The following is a 22067-nucleotide window of genomic DNA, read 5'->3' as shown; positions in this document are numbered from 1 at the left end:
GTGCATTTATACGGAGACTTGATTACACACAGGTGGATTTTATTTATCATCATTAGTCATTTAGGTCAACATTGGATCATTCAGAGATCCTCACTGAACTTCTGGAGAGAGTTTGCTGCACTGAAAGTAAAGGGGCTGAATAATTTTGCACGCCCAATTTTTCAGTTTTTTATTTGTTAAAAAAGTTTGAAATATCCAATAAATTTCGTTCCACTTCATGATTGTGTCCCACTTGTTGTTGATTCTTCAAACTTTTTGCCACATTTCAGGCTTTTTTTGAAGCCTGAAATGTGGCAAAAGGTCGCAAAGTTCAAGGGGGTTGAATACTTTCGCAAGGCACTTTTATATTTTTATATATATATATATATATATATATATATATATATATATATATATATATATATATATATATATATATATATATATATATATATATATATATATATATATATAATTATTATTTTTTTTTTTTACTGTTCAGAGACCTTTCTAAAATTCTGTTTTCGCTTTGTCTTTTTTGAGTGTAGATTAATGAAAACAAAAATGATTTTAACCCCGGAAGGATTTGCCCCTTCCTGACCAGGCCATTTTTTGCGTAATGGCCCCACCTGGCTTTAACTGACAATTGCGTGGTCGTGCGCCGTTGTAACCGAACAAAATGTCCTTTTTTCCCCACAAATACTTTTCTTTTGGTGGTATTTGATCACCTCTGTGTTTTTTTTAGTTTTTTTGCGCTATAAACAGAAAAGAGCGAAAATTTCGAAAAAAACCCACAATATTTTGTACTTTTTGCTATAATAAATATCCCAAAAAAATAAAAAAATTTCTTTGTTGGGTTAGGCCGTTTTTTTGCAATAAGCCTGTATATAGATTGGTTTGCGCAAAAGTTATAGGGCCAGATTCACAGTCGAAATACGCCGGCGTATCTACTGATACTCCGGCGTATTTTCAAATTTGCCGCATCGTATCTTTAGTTTGAATTCTCAAACCAAGATACAACGGCTTCTGGCTTCGATCCGACCGGCGTACGGCTTTGTGCGCCTTTGGATCGTAGGTGTAATACTACGGCGCCCGCTGGGTGGAGTTTGCGTCGTTTTCCACGTCGGGTATGCTAATTAGCTGTTTGCGGCGATCCACGAAGGTACGCGCGCTCGTCGCATTCTCTTACGTCGTCGCTAGTCGGCTTTTCCCGTCGTAAAGTTACGGCTGCTATTTCATGGCTTATATTTAGACCAGCCATGTTAAAGTATGGCCGTCGTTCCCGCGTCAAATTTTGAAAAAAATTTTTGCGTAAGTCGTCCGGGAATAGGAAAGGACGTAACGCATGTCGCCGTTAAAAAAATTACGTCGGTGCGACGTCATTTCGCGCAAAGCACGGCGGGAAATTACAAAACGGAGCATGCGCAGTACGTTCGGCGCGGGAACGCGCCTTATTTAAATGATACACGCCCCATTTGAATTAGGCGGGCTTGCGCCGGACGGATTTAAACTACGCCGCCGCAAGTTTACAGGCAAGTGCTTTGTGAATCAAGCACTTGCGCTTAAAACTTGCGGCGGTGTAACGTAAATGACATACGTTACGCCGCCGGAATTCTATGTGAATCTGGCCCCTAGCGTCTACAAAATAGGGGATAGATTTATGGCATTTTTATTATTATTTTTTTTTAATAGTAATGGCAGCGATCTGTGATTTTTATCGGCACTGAGACATTGCGGCCGACAAATTGGACACTTTTTTGGGACCATTGACATTTATACAGCGATCAGTGCTATAAATAGCCACTAATTACTGTATGAATGTCACTGGCAGGCAAGCGGTTAAGGGGGGCAATCAAGGGGTTTAATGTGTCCCCTATGTGTGTTCTAACTGTGGGGGGGAATTTGGCTGACTAGAGGAGGAGAAACGATCATTGTTACTACTTGGTAGAAATACACGATCTGTCTCCTCTCCCCTGACAGAAACTGGATTTGTGTGTTTACACACACAGATCCCAGCTCTCGCTCTGTCACAAACGATCGCGGGTGCCCGGCGGTCATCGAGCCTGCTGGCAGGCGCATCGGCTATGGGCGCGCGCACCTGCTACAGTGTCTTAAAGAGCTGATGTACAGCTACGACGGCTCACTCAGCAGTGCCAACCTGCCGCAGTATAACTGCGGTGGCTGGTCAGGAAGGGGTTAAACAACCATAGTATCAGGTGGCAACATAAAAAAAAATTGAAAAGGGGTCTAAATACTTCATGAATGCACTGTATGTTTCTTTGTAAGTTTTGAAATCTCACATAAGATAACAGCAGTACTACTATCCAATAATTCTCTTTTGTATTACAGGTGTATAAAACACACTTCTAAAATTTGTATATATGTGTGGCTGTACATGCTGTAACATATGTTTTTTTTTTTTTTTTTTTTTCAGTCATCATTTTGATTTAGGGCCTTTTGAAGATCTATGGCCCGCAATCTTTGTGTATATGATACATCAATCCTGTGGTAAAAATTGGTAAGGTAGTCAAACTTTCATTTTAATTATTAGTAGGTCTAGAGTGTAAGCAAAAGTAAATTAAACACTTTCTTTAATATCATTTGATGAATAGTATCATTATTTTTCCCCAAGACAGTACAGAGAACAATAAAATATAAATATAGTGCGTATGTGTGTAGATAGATAGATAGATAGATAGATAGATAGATAGATAGATAGAAAATTTCTGGTTTCTGTGATGTAAAATGAGACAAAAATAAATAATTTTAAAACTTTTTCTACTTCTAATGTGACCTATAAACTGTACAACAAACTGAAATCTTTTAGGTTGAGGGAGGTAAAAATAAAATATGGTTGCATAAGTGTATTACTAATACTTTGTTGAAGCTCCTATTGATTTTATTACAGCAGTCTTTTTTGGGTATGAGTTTTTCAGCATGGCACATCTTGACTTGCCAATATTTCCCCACTCTTCTTTGCAAAAACACTCCAAATCTGTCAGATTGCGAGGGCATCTTCTGTGCACAGCCCTCTTCAGATTACCCCACAGATTTTCAATCCGATTCAGGTCTGGGCTCTGGCTGGGCAATTCTTAAACTTTATGGCGAAGCCATTCCCTTGTTGATTTGGATGTATGCTTTGGGTCATTGTCATGCTGAAAGATGCTTTCTAGCAGAAGCCTGAGGGTTTTGTGCCAATATTGACTGGTATTTGAAACTGTTCATAATTCCCTCTACCTTGACTAAGGCCCCTGTTCCAGCTGAAGAAAAACAGCCCCAAAGCATTATGCTGCCACCGTCATGCTTCACTGTGGGTATGGTGTTCATTTGGTGACTTGTAGTGTTGTTTTTGCACCAAACATATCTTTTGGAATTATGACCAAACAGTTCAACATTGGTTTCATCATCAGTCCATAACACATTTCCCACAACCATAATGTTATACATATCTTCTGGAGTGTAGAGCCAAATTTTTGTCCTTGCTTTTGTAAAGATTAGGGAATACTATTGGGAGAAATACCACCTCTTTTCTTCACAACAGTAATTAGGAGAAAGTCTCTCCAAAATAAAGAATTCCCCTCTTTAATAACTGCTACCAGAACAAGAGTCCCAATTAGAAGTTTTCTCCTCTTTCTGTTGTGCTGCAATTTAAAACTTTGGATTATCTCCTACATTACATTTCAGTGTGAATTGATGACTTTTTTTGTCATATAGTATAATTTTCTAACCTGGTTTCTTCTTTCTTTTAAGTTTTGAGCTGGAAAAATTGTGTCGTTTCACTATGTCAGTGAAGAAAAACTATCGACGAGTACCTTATCATAACTGGAAACATGCAGTAACTGTGTCGCATTGTATGTACGCCATATTACAGAATAGCAAAGACCTATTCACAGATTTGGAGGTAGGATAATATCTGTTGCTTACCCTCTTTTGTGATTGCAATGTCATTTTAAGTTGAAATGGTAAATGCTCCTTGGTGGGTGAATGTAAATGTGCTCTGCAGCAGAGAACTAGGAATGCACAACTTTGTGTGTCCCTAATTCTCAGACCTGCTATTAAGCAGATAGTCATATAGATATTGGCAAGATAACAGAAGCATACTGATGCTACACTTGGTCTGGTCACCTAAGCTCTAATAAACTGTGGCCATGAAAGGCTTAATACAGCCATATTTTCTTTACAATAAGCTCCACATACAGGTAAAACTCGAAAAATCTGAATATCATGCAAAAGTTCATTTATTTCACTAATGCAACTTAAAAGGTGAAACTAATATATGAGATAGACTCATTACGTGCAAAGCAAGATAGTTCAAGACATGCTTTGTCATAATTGTGATGATTATGGCTTACAGCTCATGAAAACCCCAAATCCACAATCTCAGAAAATTAGAATAATGTGAAAAGGTGCAATATTCTAGGCTCTAAGGGCCAGATCCACAAAAACTGGCGTATATTTAGGCGGGCGTATCGCATCTCATATGCGCTACGCCGCCGTAAATCAGAGTGGCTCCTAGGGTATCCTCAAAAAACTTGCTCCCAATGTAAATCTGCCGGCGTAAGCCCGCATAATTCAAAGTAGGCTTGGAGTGGGCGTGTTGTATGGCAATCTGGTATGACCCCACGTAATTGACGATTTTTACGAATGGCGCATGCGCCGTCAGTGGACGTATCCCAGTGCGCATGCGCGAAATCACGTCGCAAATAGTCAATGCTTTCGACGTGAACGTAACGTACGCAAAGCCCTATTCGCAAACGATTTACGCAAACGACGTAAAAAATGGAAAACTCGATGCTGTCCCGACGTCCATACCTAACATTGTGTACACCTCATAGAGGCAGGGGTAATGTTACGCCGAAAAAAGCCTTGCATAAACGATGTAAAAAAATGCGCCGGGCGGACGTACGTTTGAGAATCAGCGTATCTAGCTAATTTGCATACTCTACGCGGAAATCAACGGAAGCGCCACCTAGCGGCCAGCGTAAATATGCACCTAAGATCCGACGGCGAACTAAGACGTACGTCAGTCGGATCTAGCCCACATTCAGGCGTATCTTGTTTTGTGGATACAAAACAAAGATACGACGGCGCATCGTAGAACTTACGTGGCGTATCAATAGATACGCCGCCATAAGTTCTTTGTGGAACTGGCCCACAGTGTTTTTCATATGTATTCACATGGAATTTTCCACATTTTGTGCCGTTACGGATTGAAAATATAATGGATCACATTCGATGTGTTGGAATGTTATATGAATTACTTAATATTTTGAAATATTTTTGTTGTAACACAAACGTTTACAAAAATGTAGGTTGCTTTAGTATATGCCCTCATGAGGGCAATACTTTCTAAAACCATCGTACGTCAGTCGGATCTAGCCCACATTCAGTCGTATCTTGTTTTGTGGATACAAAACAAAGCTACGACGGCGCATCGTAGAACTTACGCGGTGCATCAATAGATACGCCGCCGTAAGTTCTTTGTGGATCTGGCCCAGAGTGTCCCACTCTAATCAGCTAATTAAGCCATAACACCTGCAAAGGGTCCCTGAGCCTTTAAATGGTCTCTTAGTCTGGTTCAGTAGGAATCACAATCATGGGAAAGACTGCAGATCTGACAGTTGTGCAGAAAACCATCATTGACACTCTCCATAAGGAGGGAAAGCCTCAAAAGGTTATTGCAAAAGAAGCTGTATCAAAGCACATTAATGGAAAGTTATGAGGAAGGGAAAAGTGTAGAAGAAAGAGGTGCACAAGCAGCAGGGATGACCACAGCCTGGAGAGGATTGTCAGGAAAAGGCCATTCAAAAGTGTTGGGGACTTTCACAAAGTCACCACACACAGACGGATCCTGGGCATGGGCTTCAAATGTCGTATTTCTCTTGTCAAGCCACTCCTGAACAACAAACAACATCAGAAGCGTCTTACCTGGGCTAAAGAAAAACAGACCTCGTCAGTTGCTCAGTTGTCCAAATTCCTCTTTTCTGATGAGAGCAAATTTTGCATCTCATTTGGAAACCAAGGACCAAGAGTATGGAGAAAGAATGGAGAGGCACAAACTGCAAGATGCTTGCAGTCCAGTGTGAAGTTTCCACAGTCTGTATTGATTTGGGGAGCCATGTCATCTGCTGGTGTTGGTCCACTATGCTTCATTAAGTCCAGAGTCAACGCAACCGTCTATCAAGAGATTTTGGAGCACTTCATGCTTCCTTCCGCAGATGACCTCTATGGGAATGCTGACTTCATTTTCCAGCAGGACTTGGCACCTGCACACATTGTCAAAAGTACCAAAACCTGGTTCAATGACTGTGGGATCACTGTGCTTTAATTGGCCAGCAAACTCACCTGACCTGAACCCCATAGAGTATCTATGGGGCATTGCCAAGAGAAAGATGAAAGATATGAGACTGAACAATGCAGAAGAGCTGAAGGGCGCTATTGCAGCATCCTGGTCTTCCATAACACCTCAGCAGTGCCACAGGCTGATGGCTTCCATGCCACGCCGCATGAGGCAGTAATTGCTGCAAAAGGGGCCCAAACCAAGTACTGAGTACATATGCATGCTTATACTTTTCAGAGGTCCAATATTGTTCTATGTACAATTCTTGTTTTATTGATTGCGTGTAATATTCAAATTTTCTGAGATTGTGGATTTGGGTTTTTCATGAGCTGTAATCATCACAATTATGACAAATCACGTCTTGCTTTGCATGTAATAAGTCTATCTCATATATTAGTTTCACCTTTTAAGTTGCATTAGTGAAAGTAATGAACTTTTGCACGATATTCAAATCTTTCGAGTTTCACCTGTATATCCGTGTTCACATTTTTTTTTTTAATACAAATGATCTTTTATTGTTGAAAAAGAAGGAATTGCATGACAGAAAACAAAACACATACAGACCATTGTAAATAATATGTTTTGACAAATCACAATTTAAGAATCTAATCCCAAGGGACAGCAGGAGTATGCCAGAACAAAGCAATAGTCCAATGAACTGCACTGAACAGGGTGTGGGCCAATGTTTGTGTTGGAGGGGAGACCTGGGGTAGGTCAGCAAACAGCAGACCCATCTGATGAGTCAGTGTCAATTTAACACCTGTGATCCTGGCTATTCTGGAAGATACTTTCTGCCAAATGTGCTTAAGCATCCTACAACTCCAAAAGATATGGAGATGTGTTCCCCTTTCTGGGCAACCCCTGAAGCAATTTTCTGAGACCGAGGGGTAAAACTTCTGTACTTTTGAGGGGGCGTAGTACCACCTAGTATGGAGTTTGATGACATGCTGCTTCACTGCTATTGATTTTGTACAGTTGTGCATGTTGGAAATCCTGTCTAACCATTCCCCAAGAGAGGTTTCCTGGCCCGTCTCCGCTTCCCAACCCAGGATAGCCACGGATTTCTCTGGAAGGCCGAGGCTGTTTAAATAGCTATACACAGTGGAGATAGTGCTTCTGTCTCTAGACCGGGGCCCACAAAGATCTTCAAACATGGAGGCAGCGTTAACTTCTTCCAGGGAATATCGGGATCTGAAAAAATGACGGATCTGCAGATCTTTATAAAATTCTGTTCTGAGAAGAGAATGGTTTGATTGAAGGGCAGAAAAAGGAGCTAGTTACCCCATCCCAAACCAGTCAGCGTCATTCTTCCATTCAAAGCTTAACTAAGCAAGCTGAACCTAGAAGCTGATTGGTTGCCATGTACAGCTGCTCCAGTTTTGATATAATCCCCCACCTACCTGCATAGGTAGTGAGAAGATTATTCTCTTCTACCCATGTTTTTTTTATTTTATTTCTGGACTCCATAGGTTTGACGACAGTGGCCTTTGAAGTGTTTCTGTCCAAGGAAGAATGAGGCGGGTTTTGAAACCTACTTTCTGGGCCTGCTCTGCTCTGCCCTGCCCCAACTCTGAGTGGAGCACCTGAATGCAGGGTGTGGGGTTCAGCTGACAGCAAAATTTGTGATGCTTGAAATTACATAATTTGTACTTCATTACTCCATTTGATACTAGGATAGAAGTGGGTGGTGATGTCACACATGACTCATTTCCACCCTAGCGATTCTGAGCCCGGACCCTGCAAGGGTGCTGGGCACCTTCTGTTTTCCTTATTGATTCATGCTTCAAAGCATGAGGGCTGGTGATCGATACTCTGCAGGAGTTTTTTTTAGGTGGAGAGTCTGCTTAAAGTCTGAATCAGCATGAACATTAGAATAAAAGAAATGGCTGCACACCATATCGGAGTCTGAGTCCATTTATTGGAAAACAAAGTGACATACACCAGACGATGGCAAAGAGAAATGGTTGACACGTTTCACACAGTGGTACAGTGCTTATTCATAGCCGTTTATGAATAAGCACAGTACAGGCAGTCCCCAAGTTATGAACACAATAAGGACTGTAGGTTTGTTCGTAAGTCAAAGTTATTCTTAAGTCGCAACACTGCATTTGTAAGTGTAACTTCCGCCTGTGCATAGATGTGGGATGTTCCGGGCTCTTGATATGTTATCTGGGGCTGCAGTGTGGGATGTGTCCGGAGGTGCTCGAAGGTATACAGTACCAGCGTGGAGCACAAGTGGCTGGCATTTGAGGCTGTTCGTAAGTAGGAATCGTTTGTAACTCGGGTGTTCGTAACTTGGGGACTGCCTGTACTGTTGTGTAAAACACATCAGTCTTTGCCATCTTCTGGTGTGTCACTTTGTTTTCCAATAAATTGACTCACACTCCGACATGGTGTTCAGCCATTTCATCTATTGAGCTTTGTCTCTCGGAAACGAGCCGGGCTAGCACCCACACAAGGAGCTGTAACAAGTTTAATTTGTTCATCTGGAGCGACTTCTCCTTCACTTCATGGACATTGTACAGCCAGTGAAGCCAGCAGCTACTAATATCCAGGTAAGTTCTGGTTCTGTTTCAGCTCTGTCCAATGTCACCTTGCAGCAGTAGATCACTATTATAAGTGAACTGTTGCTGGCTGCAGTAGAGACCTGATGCAGACCCCTCATAAAGAAAAAAGTGGAAGTATGTGTATATACTGTATAACTGTGCCTGACACTATGTAAGTTTAATCAAAAGACACACAATTATGTAAGTTTAAACAAAAGATTTGCACTAAAGTATGAAGCTCCACAGTATTTTTTGTGAGAAGAGAAAACTGTTTGTATAGCTTCCTCTGGGTTTGGTAGTTCCGGATCAGGGTCTGGAACTTGGAGGCGTCAGAGATTTTCATGTGAAGGAGTCTACAATCCTGTGTCCAATTTTTTTTTTTAGAGGCCTGCAGGTTGTGCGAGTATGCAGTATGCATATGCATATATGAGTATGCAGGTGTACAGTGCCTTAAAAAAGTGTTCATACTCCTTGAAATTTTCCACATTTTGTCATGTTACAGCCAAAAATATAAATGATTTTATGTGCTAGATCAACACAAAGTGGCACATCCTTGTGAAGTGGAAGGAAAATAGTTTTTACGATTTTTTACAAATACAGTGTAAATGTGTGAAGTATGGGGTGCATTTGTATTCAGTATTGTAAGTCAATACTTTGTAGATACACCTTTCACTGCAAGTCTTTTTGGGAATGTCTTTACCAGCTTTGCTCATCTAGAGAGTGAGATTTTTGCCCATTTGTCTTTGCAAAATAGCTGAAGATTGGATGGAGAGTGTCCGTGAACAGCAATTTTCTTGTGGCAAGCATATGTCTTGCCACATATTCTCAATTGAATTAAGGTCTGGACTTTGACTGAGCTATTCTAACACATGAATATGCTTTGATATAAACCATTTCATTGTAGCTCTGGCTCTGTTTTTAGGGTTGCTGTCCTGCTGGAATTCTGCCCCCACCAAGTTTCACGGTGGGGATGGTGTGTTCAGGGTGCTGTGCAGTTTTAGTTTTCCACCACACATAACATTTTGCTATTAGACAAAAAGCAGAGGGCCAGATTCACAAAGCACTTACGCCGGCGTATCTAGAGATGCACGGCGTAATTGTAAATATGCGCCGCGCGTATCTATGCGTCGTATCCTCAAAACGAGATATGCCTGAAAACCAGCTTTTTCCGACCGACGTAAAACGATTACACCGGCGCATCTTGGGGCGAAAAAATACGCTAGACGCACCATTGTTTTGCTAGTCAAATATGCAAATGAGGGAGATACGGCGATCCACAAAAGTAAGTTTGTGCGGCGCAGGCTACGCCCTGTGCGCATCAGCTCAATGTCCGGTCTAAAGTTACCCCTTATAAAAGCAGGCTTAACTTTGCACCAGATGTGTGCAGGTCAGCTAAAGCAACACCTTTAGGGACGAGCTGAGCACACACACTTGCAGGAGAACAATGTGTATGCCAACATGCCAGGGGCATCCATGCTCATAGCTATACTAGTGACTTTAGAGGCGCGCAGAAGGCACCTTTGCACGTTAAACACACACATTAATCATGGCACAAGTAGAATGCATGCATGCACACCACTGTGGTCCCTAGCACACACACCCCACATCCTCATTGAATTGGATTAGACCAAAGTACACCGCACGGTACTAGGGAGCAGCAACGCCACGCCAAGGCTCCAATTATGTCACTGTACATTCATACACCATTCACATGGACCTGGGATCACTTCTCCCTGGTCCTGGGGAACCCTTCTCCACCAAAACTGAGGGTGACACCCCTTTTCCGGCAGGAATGTCACCCCCACATTCATACATCATTCACAAACATAAAACAAATCATCACAGTAAAAACAATTTTTTTTTTATAAAACACTGAAAACAAAAGTACACCACAAATCAACGTCGGTGTGACCCACGCCTGGGCCGGCCACGGCCATGGCCCCGGCCCCTCAGGGGAGACTCATGGGGGGGAATCAGGGGAAGGAGGAGCCTCCCCTGGTGTCTGCCCACCTGCCGGCCTGCCCTCCAAGGCCACGGCTATCCTGGTGAGGCCAACATTCAGGGCTGCCGTATTGGCCTGGACAGCCTGGATCAGATCATGCACCTCCTGACCCATGCCTGCTGTGGCAGTCTGCAGGTCGTTAAAGCAGTTTATGAATGCCAAGGAGTTGCAGCTCACGTCATTCACTGAGTCCTTTATGGAGGCCAGGCTCTCCTCCATCTGGGCCAAAGTCTGGGTGACCTGACCCAGATGGCGGGTCTGAAGGGCCTGGTCCCTCCTAAGCTTAGCAGGCAGAAAGTCTGCCACCCCCCTGGTCTTGTGTGTGGCCTTCCTGCCTGCAGATGAGGCTTGTGGCATGGGAGAAGGGGAGCCCCCTGGGGGGGACCCCTGTTGGGGGAGGAGTTGGAGGGGCTACCCCTGATGGAGGCCTGACTGCTGCTGCCCACAGGGGGAGCCTCATCCAAAAGGCGAAGTATCTCACTGGCAATGGTGACCTCCTCCTCCTCAACCTCCTCCTCCTCAACTTCCTCCCCCTCATCCTCCTCATGAGGTGAGTTGTGGCCACTCCCCTCCCCTGAGGACTCCTGCCTTTCCTGGGGATCTTCAGCAGCCTGATGTCCGGGGGATGGTGCAGACTGGCCAGATGGCCCAGCACCCTCCTGGCCATCTGTGGATGACACAAAACATACACAGGTTGGAGGATCCACACACTTGTCACATATTCCCTTCCCCCCCACACACATGCTACTCGCCAGATAGAAAAAAAAAACGTACCTGTCCTCACGGCCTCATCGGAGTCAAAGCCAGGCAGGCCCACCACTTGCTGCCTGTTGAAGCACTTGGCCACTGCACGCTCCTCGGCAGTCAGCCTGATGGTGCAAGGTGGTCCCCCTCCAGTGCCCCTGGAATGTGCTGTAAGCTTGGCCAGCTTCTCACGGACCACACGCCTCAGATCGTTGATCTTTTTGGAGATCCCACTGAAGGTCCTCCTCTCCCCCCCCCCAAAACATTGATGTCATCAACAATGTCCTGCAGGATCTGCCTCTTCCTGGCCGGGGTGATGTCCCGGCTCTCAGGGCCATGCAAAAAACGCCCATTTAGGGTGATGGCCCTGGCAAGGATCTCCTTTTCAAGGACAGAGAAGTTTAGCTTCCTCTTCTTTGGTGCCATATCACCACCAAACACTCAGCACAAACAGACACAAAAACAGACAGCAAAAACAAGACACCAAAATCAGACAGCACAAACAGACAGCTAATACAGACACCAAAAAACACACAGCAAAAACACACACAAAAAACACACAGAAAAAACAGACTGCTAATACAATCTCCTATAAAACTTTCCTCTAACACTCCTACACAAACCAACAAACCGCCACAAACAACAGAACAAAAGCACCTTGCTTCAGGAAGGGAAACACATGGATGTACTTTTGCAATGGAAGGGCATATGTCTGGGCGTATCTCACCAAGTACGCCGGGCCTAGTTCCTATCTCACTGATTGCGCCGGGCCGAGTTCTGAGCATGCGCAGTGAGGTGCAGAATCATGCGCGCATGCGCAGTCCGGCCGTCCCTTCATTTGCATGGGGTCACGGCTCATTTCAATGGAGCACGCCCACTTCCTTCCCACTTTCAATTACCCCGCCTTACGCCTCGGAATTTACGTTACGCTGGCGCAAATCTGGGCGCAAATACTCTGTGGATACGGTACTTGCGTCTCGAAATTGAGCCGGCGTAACGTAACAGAGATGCGCTACGCCGGTCTATATATGCCCCGCTCTACGTGAATCTGGCCCTAAAATTTTAGTCTCTGACCAGAGCACTTTCTTCCACATGTTTGCTGTGTCCTCCACATGGCTTCTCGCAAACTGTAAATGGGAGTTCTTGAGAAATTTTGCACAATACAAACAGAGTGTAAAACTATATAAAGGAGTAAACTCCAAAGGACAAAATAAGAGTCAATCGAAAATAAAAAATGAGAAAAAAATAAAAGTAATAATGAGATGGACATTCTTAACCACTTGACAACTGGGCGCTTAAACCCCCTTAATAACCAGACCAATTTTCAGCTTTCGGTGCTCTCACATTTTGAATGACAATTACTCATACAACAGTGTACCCATATTAAATTTTCGTTCTTTTTTTTTTTTTTTTTCACACAAATGGTATTTAATCACCGTTTGTTTTTTTTTGTTTTTTTGCGCTATAAGAGAAAAAAGACTGAAGATCCTGTAAAAAAAAAAAATTCTTAATTTCGGTTATAAAATTTAGCAAATTAGTATTTTTTTCTTCATACATTTTGGCCAAAATGTATACTGCTACATATCTTTGGTTAAGAAAAAGTACACATTGGTGTATATTATTTGGTCTCTGTGAAATTTATAGAGTCCACAAGCTATGGTTCCAAAATCTGAAAATGTATCACACCTAAAGTACTGACGACCCATGTGGAAGAAAAATATATTTTAAATATATTTTAATAAAACATTCTTAATATATTTTTCTCAAATATATTGCCATATATTTGAAATGCTACAATTTTGGCCAGATTCAATATATTTCAAAAATATATTTGTGAATATATTTCTAAATGCATTGTGAAATATGTTGCAAATATATTCATAAATATATGTTAAATGTACTTCTGAATGCATTTAGCAATATATTTATGCAACCATAAATATATTGAAATGTGCATTTTGGAATGCATTGTGAATATATTCAGAAATATATTGCTGAATGCATTCTGAAGTACATTTTACATATATTTCTGAATACATTCACAATGCATTCCAAAATGCACTTTGCAATATATTTATGGCTGCAAAAATATATTGCTAAATGCATTCAGAAGTACATTTAACATATATTTATGAATATATTTGCAACATATTTCACAATGCATTCCAAAATATATTCACAAATATATTGAAAAATATTTTTGAAATATATTGAATATGGCCAAAATTGTAGCATTTCAAATATATGGCAATATATTTGGGAAAAATATATTAAGAATGTTTTTTTTTAAATATATTTTAAATATAAATGTAAATGTACTTCTGAATGCAAAATTTAAAAAAATACATTCTTATTACATTTTGAAATGCTGTGTATTTAAATATTGTATTTTATATATTGTAGGCCTATAAAACCAGCAAACATTTGGAAATAAAAACAATAACACAGTACAATACACACAACTTTATTATTATGTAAATATACAAAAACTACAACACAGGGAATAGAAAGTGGTGTTAACTGTGGTAAATGACATTAATGACATAGAAGTTTGTGGTATTCTGCTGAGGTTCCTGATGTTTCCCTTCAGGTGATATTTCAACGCCGCAATTTTTCTCGTAACAGCGTCACTGATCACACCTTATGAAGTCCCAGGAAACTTTGCCAAAGTAGCAGCTTTAAAAAGTAAATGGAAAATATTAGACTTATTAGATTTTCCCTGTGAATCAAAAGCCATATAAGACCCTTTTCACACTGCAGCGCTGCTAAAGCTCCAGCGGTTTTGCAGTGTTTTTGTAGCACTTTTTAGGCGTTTTTTTTTTTTTTTTTTTAAGGGAAAAGGTACCGTTTTTAATGCGCTTTTAAGGTGCTTTGGAAGCGCTGCCCATTAATTTCAATAGGCAGGTGCGTTTTAGGAGCGCTATGTATAGCGCTCCCAACCCGCCCCAGATGCTGCTTGCAGGAGTTTTTCTAATGTTGCGCAAGCGCACCGCCCCAGTGTGAAATTACTCATTGCACTGAAAGGGATGCAGTTTTATGAGCTTTTTAGAGGCTATTTCTAGCGCTAAAACGCCTGAAAACTGCCTCAGTGTGAAAGGGGTCTAACAGATGCAGCTGAGTAAATAAAACTAACAATATTAAGCATGTATAAAAACATAAAAACGTTGTAGACTTTTCAAAAATCTGTATAAAAATCAACATCTTGCCTACAACTTGCCTTATTAGTTCAGACTACTACCAGACTGAACAAGATATCTCATTTTGACACAACAGTCAAATTGGCTTACAGTCTACATGTCAAAGCTGATGTTTTCTTAGGGGTAGATCCACATACATTTAGTTCGGAGTAGCGTATGTCGGATACGCTACGCCAATGTAACTTACATTTGGCTGCTTTGAATCCTCCAAAAATTTGCGCCGTAAGTTACGGCGGCATAGTGTATCTCTGGCGGCAGAATTCAAATCGGCGATTAGGGGGCGTGTTTCATTTAAATGAAGCGTGTCCCCGCGCCGAATGAACGGCGCATGCATCGTCCCGAAATTTCCCGCCGTGCATTGCGCTAAATGACTTAGCTAGAACGTAATTTTTTTTACTTGGACGTGAATTACGTACATTCCGATTCACGGACTACTTACGCAAAAAAAAAAAAAAATTAAAATTAAACGCGGGAACGACGGCCATACTTAACATGGCAATTCTAACTATACGCCGCAAAACAGTAGCTTTAACTAAACGCCGGAAAAAGCCGACTACAGACGACGTAAAAGAATGCGACGGCCGTGCGTACGTTCGTGGATCGTCGTAAATAGCTAATTTGCATACTCGACGCGGAAAACAACGCAAACTCCCAGCGGACGCCGAAGTATTGCATCTAAGATCCGGAGGCGTACAAAGCCGCACGCCTGTCGGATCTAACCCAGATGCTGTCGTATCTTGGTTTGAGGATTCAAACTAAAGATACGACGCAGGAAATTTTAAAGTACGCCGGCGTATCAGTAGATACGGCGGCGTACTTTCTCTCCATCTGTCAGCCGCTTGGAGGCACTGCCTTAAAAGTTACTTTTTATTGAAGTGGTTGTAAAGACACAAGGGTTTTTACCTTCATGTATTCTATGCATGAAGGTAAAAAAATACTTCTGTGTGCAACAGCCCCCCTATACTTACATGAGCCCCCTCTCGATCCAGCGATGTCCACGAGAGCCTTGTCTCTCCAGGGACTTGCACTGCTGATTGGCTTTCTGTAGCGGTGGGAGCTATTGGCTCCCAGTGCTGTCAATCACAGCCAGTGAGCCAATTAGGAGATGGGGCCAAGGCAAGGCTCAGTGTGTGATTGGACACACAGAGCTCTGGTTCAGGAGCACTGGCATGGGACCTGAGAAGAGAAGGATCTGAGCTGCTCTGTACAAAAACCCTTACACAGAGCAGGTAAATAGGAGTAGAACATGTTTGATCTAAAAAAAAAAAAAGACAAAGTTTTAATGTTTCGGTACCAAAAGAAAACCTACCTGTTTAGGCCTTGAGTACGACACTTGACAAGGAGATGAGTTCAACTCTTCAGGCAGGACAGAAGGTGATGCACACGAAACACCCACACAGGATGAACTTCCACCATCATTCTTCAGTGCTATCAGCTGCGCTCTTGTTGTTTTCAAAGTATCCATTACGCCAGGCAACTCTATGGAAATGCATAAAAACTTTTTAAGTAACATAATGGCCTCACTATAGCCATTCATTTCATTTGTTAGAAATTGATGACTTGTGGAAAAATGTACTTTTACATGATTAGAGGGTTTCCTCCAGTCTGCTGCTGACCCCCCCCCCACTAGTTTAAAAATATTCCAGGAGGGTTTCTCCCAAGGTAAAAGTAAGGATGTTCCACAAAACAAAAATCCTACTTGTGTATATAGTATATAGTTACCTCAGTGCACTCACTCATACTATAATGAATGTAGTACAGTAAACTCCCAGTTACCCAACTATCCCCATTGGTACTGTTGTTTCAGGTTGCTTGAGAGCTAATAGTAACTCTCAAGCATCCACCTCCTATGGCACCCTGACCCCCTCCCACTTAGCAGCTAAAGGGGGTAGGGCTTGGGGGCAGGGTTTTACCACCCCCAAATTCACATGTGAATGAGCCTTAAGTGCTATTGCCAAATGCAACTAAGGGCTCATTCACAAGTGCGGTATGCAATGCTCCAATGCGCCTCTGAGAAATTCTGCAAGGTGGTGAGGAGGCAAAATGTTTACACCAGTAATTGCAGTGAAAGGCACGTGATTGTAGTGCGGTAGTACGGCAATTATAGGTTTTAGTCAGGTGTGAGGAGGCAACATTGGAGGACACTGTGCCCAGTGATCTTTGACTTCTCCCATGTTGTTCAGGTAGATCTCCACCTCTCTAAGGTTGCCTAACTCTGCCTTAAAACACTGTAGAATAAAAGGGCAAATGATTGGTCAAAGAGAAAATAAAGATAAAAAAAAATAAAAATAACAAAGGCAGCAGTACTGGTGGAATAACACACAATAAATAGATAAAAAATGAAAAGACTGCGCCAATATAAAAAATTCAATTGAAATTAAAAAATGTCACCAATACCAAGTCACATTAAAAGATTGGCATCCAGGGGCTGATATGCCAAAAACAGTGCACAATAATTAACCAAAACAAAAAATCAGAGTGCAAGGAAAAATTAGTATATAAATTCACAAAATGAATGTCCAATTATATGTATAAACAATGAGAGGTTAATACGCCAAATCGGTGATCCCAAAATTGTATGCCAACAGCACACAATTGGCAAACCAAACCTCAAAAGTTCTTAATGATATCACCACAAAACTCAAACACTGATGACCAAATGAATAATGAAGGATGATGCAGATATGATGATCAGATACACAGGGCCGCCATCAGGAATTATGGGGCCCCTTACACAGCTTCAGGCATGGGCCCCCTGGAGAAGAGAACGGGGAGGGGGGGGGGTGCTGCCGCCTAAGATTGAGAAGCAGGGAGGCTGCCACGAATTGAGAAGTGGGGGGGGGGCCCTTTACAAAAAAATTAGAAATAAAGAAAAATATATATAAAAAAGGGGGTAGCCATCCGGGGCCCTGGGGACCTCTGGCTGGGCCCTTTAATAAAAAGAAAAAAAGAAAAAATATATATAAAAAATATATATTTAAATGTATTTATTTTTAAAAAGGGGGGTTGCCATCTGGGGCCCTCTGGGGCCCTGGGGACCTCTGGGCCCTTTAATAAAATACATATATATATATACACACACACACACACACACATATTTTTTTTTTTAGAAACAGAAATTACAAAAAAAGGGGGGTTGCCATCCGGGACCTCTGGGCCCTTTAATAAAAAATAAATAAATAAAAAAATAAACATTTATTAAAAAAAAGGGGGGGTTGACATCCGGGGCCCTCTGGGCCCTTTAATAATAATAATAATAATAATATATATATATATATATATATATATATATATATATATATATATATATATATATATACATATATATATATATATATATATATATATATATATATATATATATATATATAAAAAATAAAAGAAATAAAAAAATATATAAAAAAAAAAAAAAAATTATAAAAAAGGGGGGTTGTCATTCAGGGCCCTGGGGACCTCCGAAATCCTAAAAAAAAAAAAAAAATTGGCCATTTAACCACTTCAATACCGGGCTTTAAAACCCACCTCCTTCCCGGGCCTATTCTGGCACTTCTCTCCTACATATACAAATCATCATTCTTTTGCTAGAAAATTACTCAGAACCCCCAAACATTATATATGTTTTTTTTAGCAGACACCCTAGGGAATAAAATGGCGGTCATTGCAACTTTTTATCTTGCACCGTATTTGCACAATAATTTTTCAAACGGCTTTTTTTTGTAAAAAAATGGTTTCATAAATTAAAAAATAACAAAACAGTAACGTTAGCCCAATTTTTTGGTAAAATATGAAAGATGAGGTTACACCGAGTAATAGATACCTAACATGTCATGCTTTAAAATTACGTACACTCATGGAATGGCGCCAAACTTTGTTACTTAAAAAATCTCCATAGGCGACACTTTAACATTTTTACAGGTTACCAGTTTAGAGTTAGAGGAGGTCTAGGCTAGAATTGTTGCACACACTCTAACGCACGCGGCGACACCTCACATGTGTGGTTTGAACGACGTTTACATACGTGGGCGGGACTTACATGTGCGTACGCTTCTGAGCGTGAGCTACCAGGGACAGGGGCATTTTAATTTTTGTATTATTATTATTAATTTTTTTATTTTACTTATTTATTTTTTACACTTTTTTTTTACATTTTTCTTTTCAATCGCTTTTATTCCTATTACAAGGAATGTAAACATCCCTTGTAATAGGAAATGTGTGTGACAGGTCCTGTTTAAGGAGAGATGTGTGGTCAATAAGACCCCACATCTCGCCTCCAGGCTGGAAAGAATGAGATCGTGAAAAAAAATTCACAGATCTCATTCAAACTAGCCGCAATTGCGGTTTGTTTACTTACGGGGACCCGGGCGTGACGTCATCACATCGCGCCCGGGCCTTCGACGGTCATAGAGATGACTGGTGACCATCTGGTCACCAGTCATCTCTATGGCAAACATCCGGCGGACGGCGATCATCTCTCCGGGCCCCCGATGGGACGGGAGAGTCCGGAGAAGCACCGGATGGCGGCGGGAGGGGGGATGTCCCCTCCCGCCGCCTGTAAGAACGATCTAGCGGCAGAACTGCCGCTATGATCGTTTTTACGGTGCGCAGGATCGCCGCCGCTAAAAAATGATATCTCAATGATGCCTCTGGGTGCAGGCATCATTGAGATATCCCCTCGCAAAGCCCAAGACGTCATATGACGTCCACCCGGGATAACAGGTCCCCGTTTTGGACGTCATATGACGGATGGCGTGCGGGTATTAAGTGGTTAATAAAAAATAAAATACAAATATATTAAAAAATATATATATTTTTTTATAAAAAATAAATAAAAAAAAAGGGGGGTTGCCATCTGGGGCCCTGTGGGCCTCCGGGCCACTTACAGGTGTACTGCCTGTACCCCCCTGATGGCCGCCCTGCAGAGTAGGGTGTAGACCAGATGAGTCATGTAGGTTCATCTCCACGGCGACACACTTGTAATTCGGGATATACTGTAAATGTGTATTTTAAGGAGCAATCCAAATTAAAGGCAGCTACCAATAATAATGTATTTATATAAAAATACACAAAAATGTAAGATATATAAAAAAAACTTCACTTTTGAAATATGTTGGTGAAATGTTTTAAATGTCTTACAAATAGAAAAGCTTTAATATAGAATATTTAAATAAAATAAAAAAATACACATTAAATTATATACACATAGTAAAACAGAAGAATAATCAAACCCTAGTAAATTAGCAATCTGCAATTCCAATCCCATTTTTGTTCTTTCAGTAAAAGTCTTACCCTACCTCCAGACAAAAAAAGCCCAGCAATTGAGATATCAACAAGAAAAGATACAATTTCTGGGGAAATTGTGTGACGTGTTCTTGCCTCCACCAATACTCCTGACTGGAGACATTGCCCCTGGAGATGTAAACCATTCAGCCTTGTGTGGGAGGAGCTAAAAATTCACTTCACAGCTGTGTGTGAGAAGTTATTCACCTCGGCGTTTCCTAGGAAACCAATGTTTGTTGATATGCAGCCTCTGAGTCCAGAAATTCTGGCTTTTTTTTTTAATACTTGTCCTTCTTCAGGCAGTATTTTAAAAACTATAAATCGTACAGCGAATATCTTTATATTGTGTGATTCACAAGACCCAGACCTACATTTTGATGTATAGTATGTCTCTGAAATATTAAAATTGAAGGCACAGTCGCAGTTTAAATATTACTTGTCTATGTAGTGTAAAAACTGTGGGAGGAGTTACCATATCTATAGGGGGGGGAGTCTGTATTATCCAATCATGTTGCTTGTTTATTGTAAATTTGCATATTTCAGGAAAACACTTTCATTCCTTGAATTTTTATCTTTTCTTAGTAATAAATAATAAAACAATGATTCTGGGAGGGGGGAGAGTAAAACCAGTAATAGTTTAGTAGATATCGCCTGCAATGACGGCGGGAAAAAAAAAAATGTTCTCTCCATAAATTGACTGTAACAAATTTTCACTTGCTATAAATAAGGCTGAGAGCAAGCTTAATATCTGCCTACGGGTAAAACGCCCTGAATACGCCCGTTCTCGATCTGTACACGGAAGCTAAGCTCGGTAGCCTGGGGTGAGTACTTGGAATAGGAGACAGTTTGCTCGCGGCTGTTGACCTCCTTAAGGAATCCACCAGGTCCTGTAGGCTTTTTGCTTTTCTTCCAGCAGGGGTCACTCTGCTTCATGGCTCTTTTTACATTCATTTTTACCCAAAACCCCCCCTCCCCAACCTGTAAGGGGCCGGGTGGTCCCCAGGGGCCCAGAATAAAATAAAATGTAGTAATAATAATAATAATAATATTATATATATATATATATATTATATATATATATATATATATATATATATATATATATATATATATATATATAAAAAATAAAAGAAATAAAATATATAATAAATAAAATAAAATATATAAAAAAATATTTTTTTTATAAAAAAGGGGGGTTGTCATCCAGGGTCCTGGGGATCTCCGGGCACCTAAAAAAAAAAAAAAAAAATGGCCCTTTAATAAAAAATAAAATAAAAATATATTAAAAAAATATATTTAAAAAAATAAAATAAAGGGGGTTGCCATCTGGGGCCCTGTGGGCCCCTGGGAACCTCTGGACCCCTAAGAAAAAAAAAATTGGCCCTTTAATAAAAAATAAAATAAAAATATTTTAAAAAATATATATATTTTTTTATAAAAAATAAATAAAAAAAGGGGGGTTGCCATCTGGGGCCCTGTGGATCTCCGGGCCCTTAAATATATATATACACTGGATCTTCATTCTGCTATACTGTATGTGTGTGTTTGTTTGTATATATATATATATATCAGATATACTCTATGTGTATGTGTGTGTATATTTGTATGTATGTATGTGTGTATATATATATATATATATATATATATATATATACACATACACACACACACACACACATACACGCATATATACACACACAAGAATGCAGCTCTCATCACTTACATATCTAGCTTCCAGCCTAGTATTGGCACATGACAACAGTGCAGCTTGGGCAGGGATATGACATTTAAAGCGGAGTTCCACCCACTTATTTGCCTCTCCCCCCCTACTTTGCCACATTTGCCACCTTTCGGGGGAGGGGAGCAGGTTCCTGTTTTTGACAGGTACCTGTCCCCACTTCCGAGAGATCTCGCTGCGGCGGATGCGTTTTCTGCATGCGTGTTTTTGATGCATTCCAGGGCATGTTTGGTGTGTTTTTAAA

At 40.9% G+C, this 22067-nt stretch overlaps 1 protein-coding gene across 3 annotated transcripts in view; it reads left to right on the top strand.

Annotated features, from left to right (window-relative positions):
* PDE10A (phosphodiesterase 10A) overlaps window positions 1–22067 on the top strand; it is a 361988-nt gene that overhangs the window by 248210 nt on the left and 91711 nt on the right. For all 3 annotated transcript variants that reach the window (XM_040350636.1, XM_040350637.1, XM_040350635.1), the window contains 2 exons: window positions 2414–2497; window positions 3730–3880. In XM_040350636.1, coding sequence (XP_040206570.1) covers window positions 2414–2497; window positions 3730–3880 — 235 coding nt within the window. The remainder of the gene's footprint in view (window positions 1–2413; window positions 2498–3729; window positions 3881–22067) is intronic.

This window comes from Rana temporaria, chromosome 4 (assembly GCF_905171775.1).
Source record: "Rana temporaria chromosome 4, aRanTem1.1, whole genome shotgun sequence".
Taxonomy (NCBI): domain Eukaryota; kingdom Metazoa; phylum Chordata; class Amphibia; order Anura; family Ranidae; genus Rana; species Rana temporaria.
The sequence above is the reverse complement of the archived record's forward strand: the minus strand, read 5'-3'. Positions and strand labels throughout refer to the sequence as shown.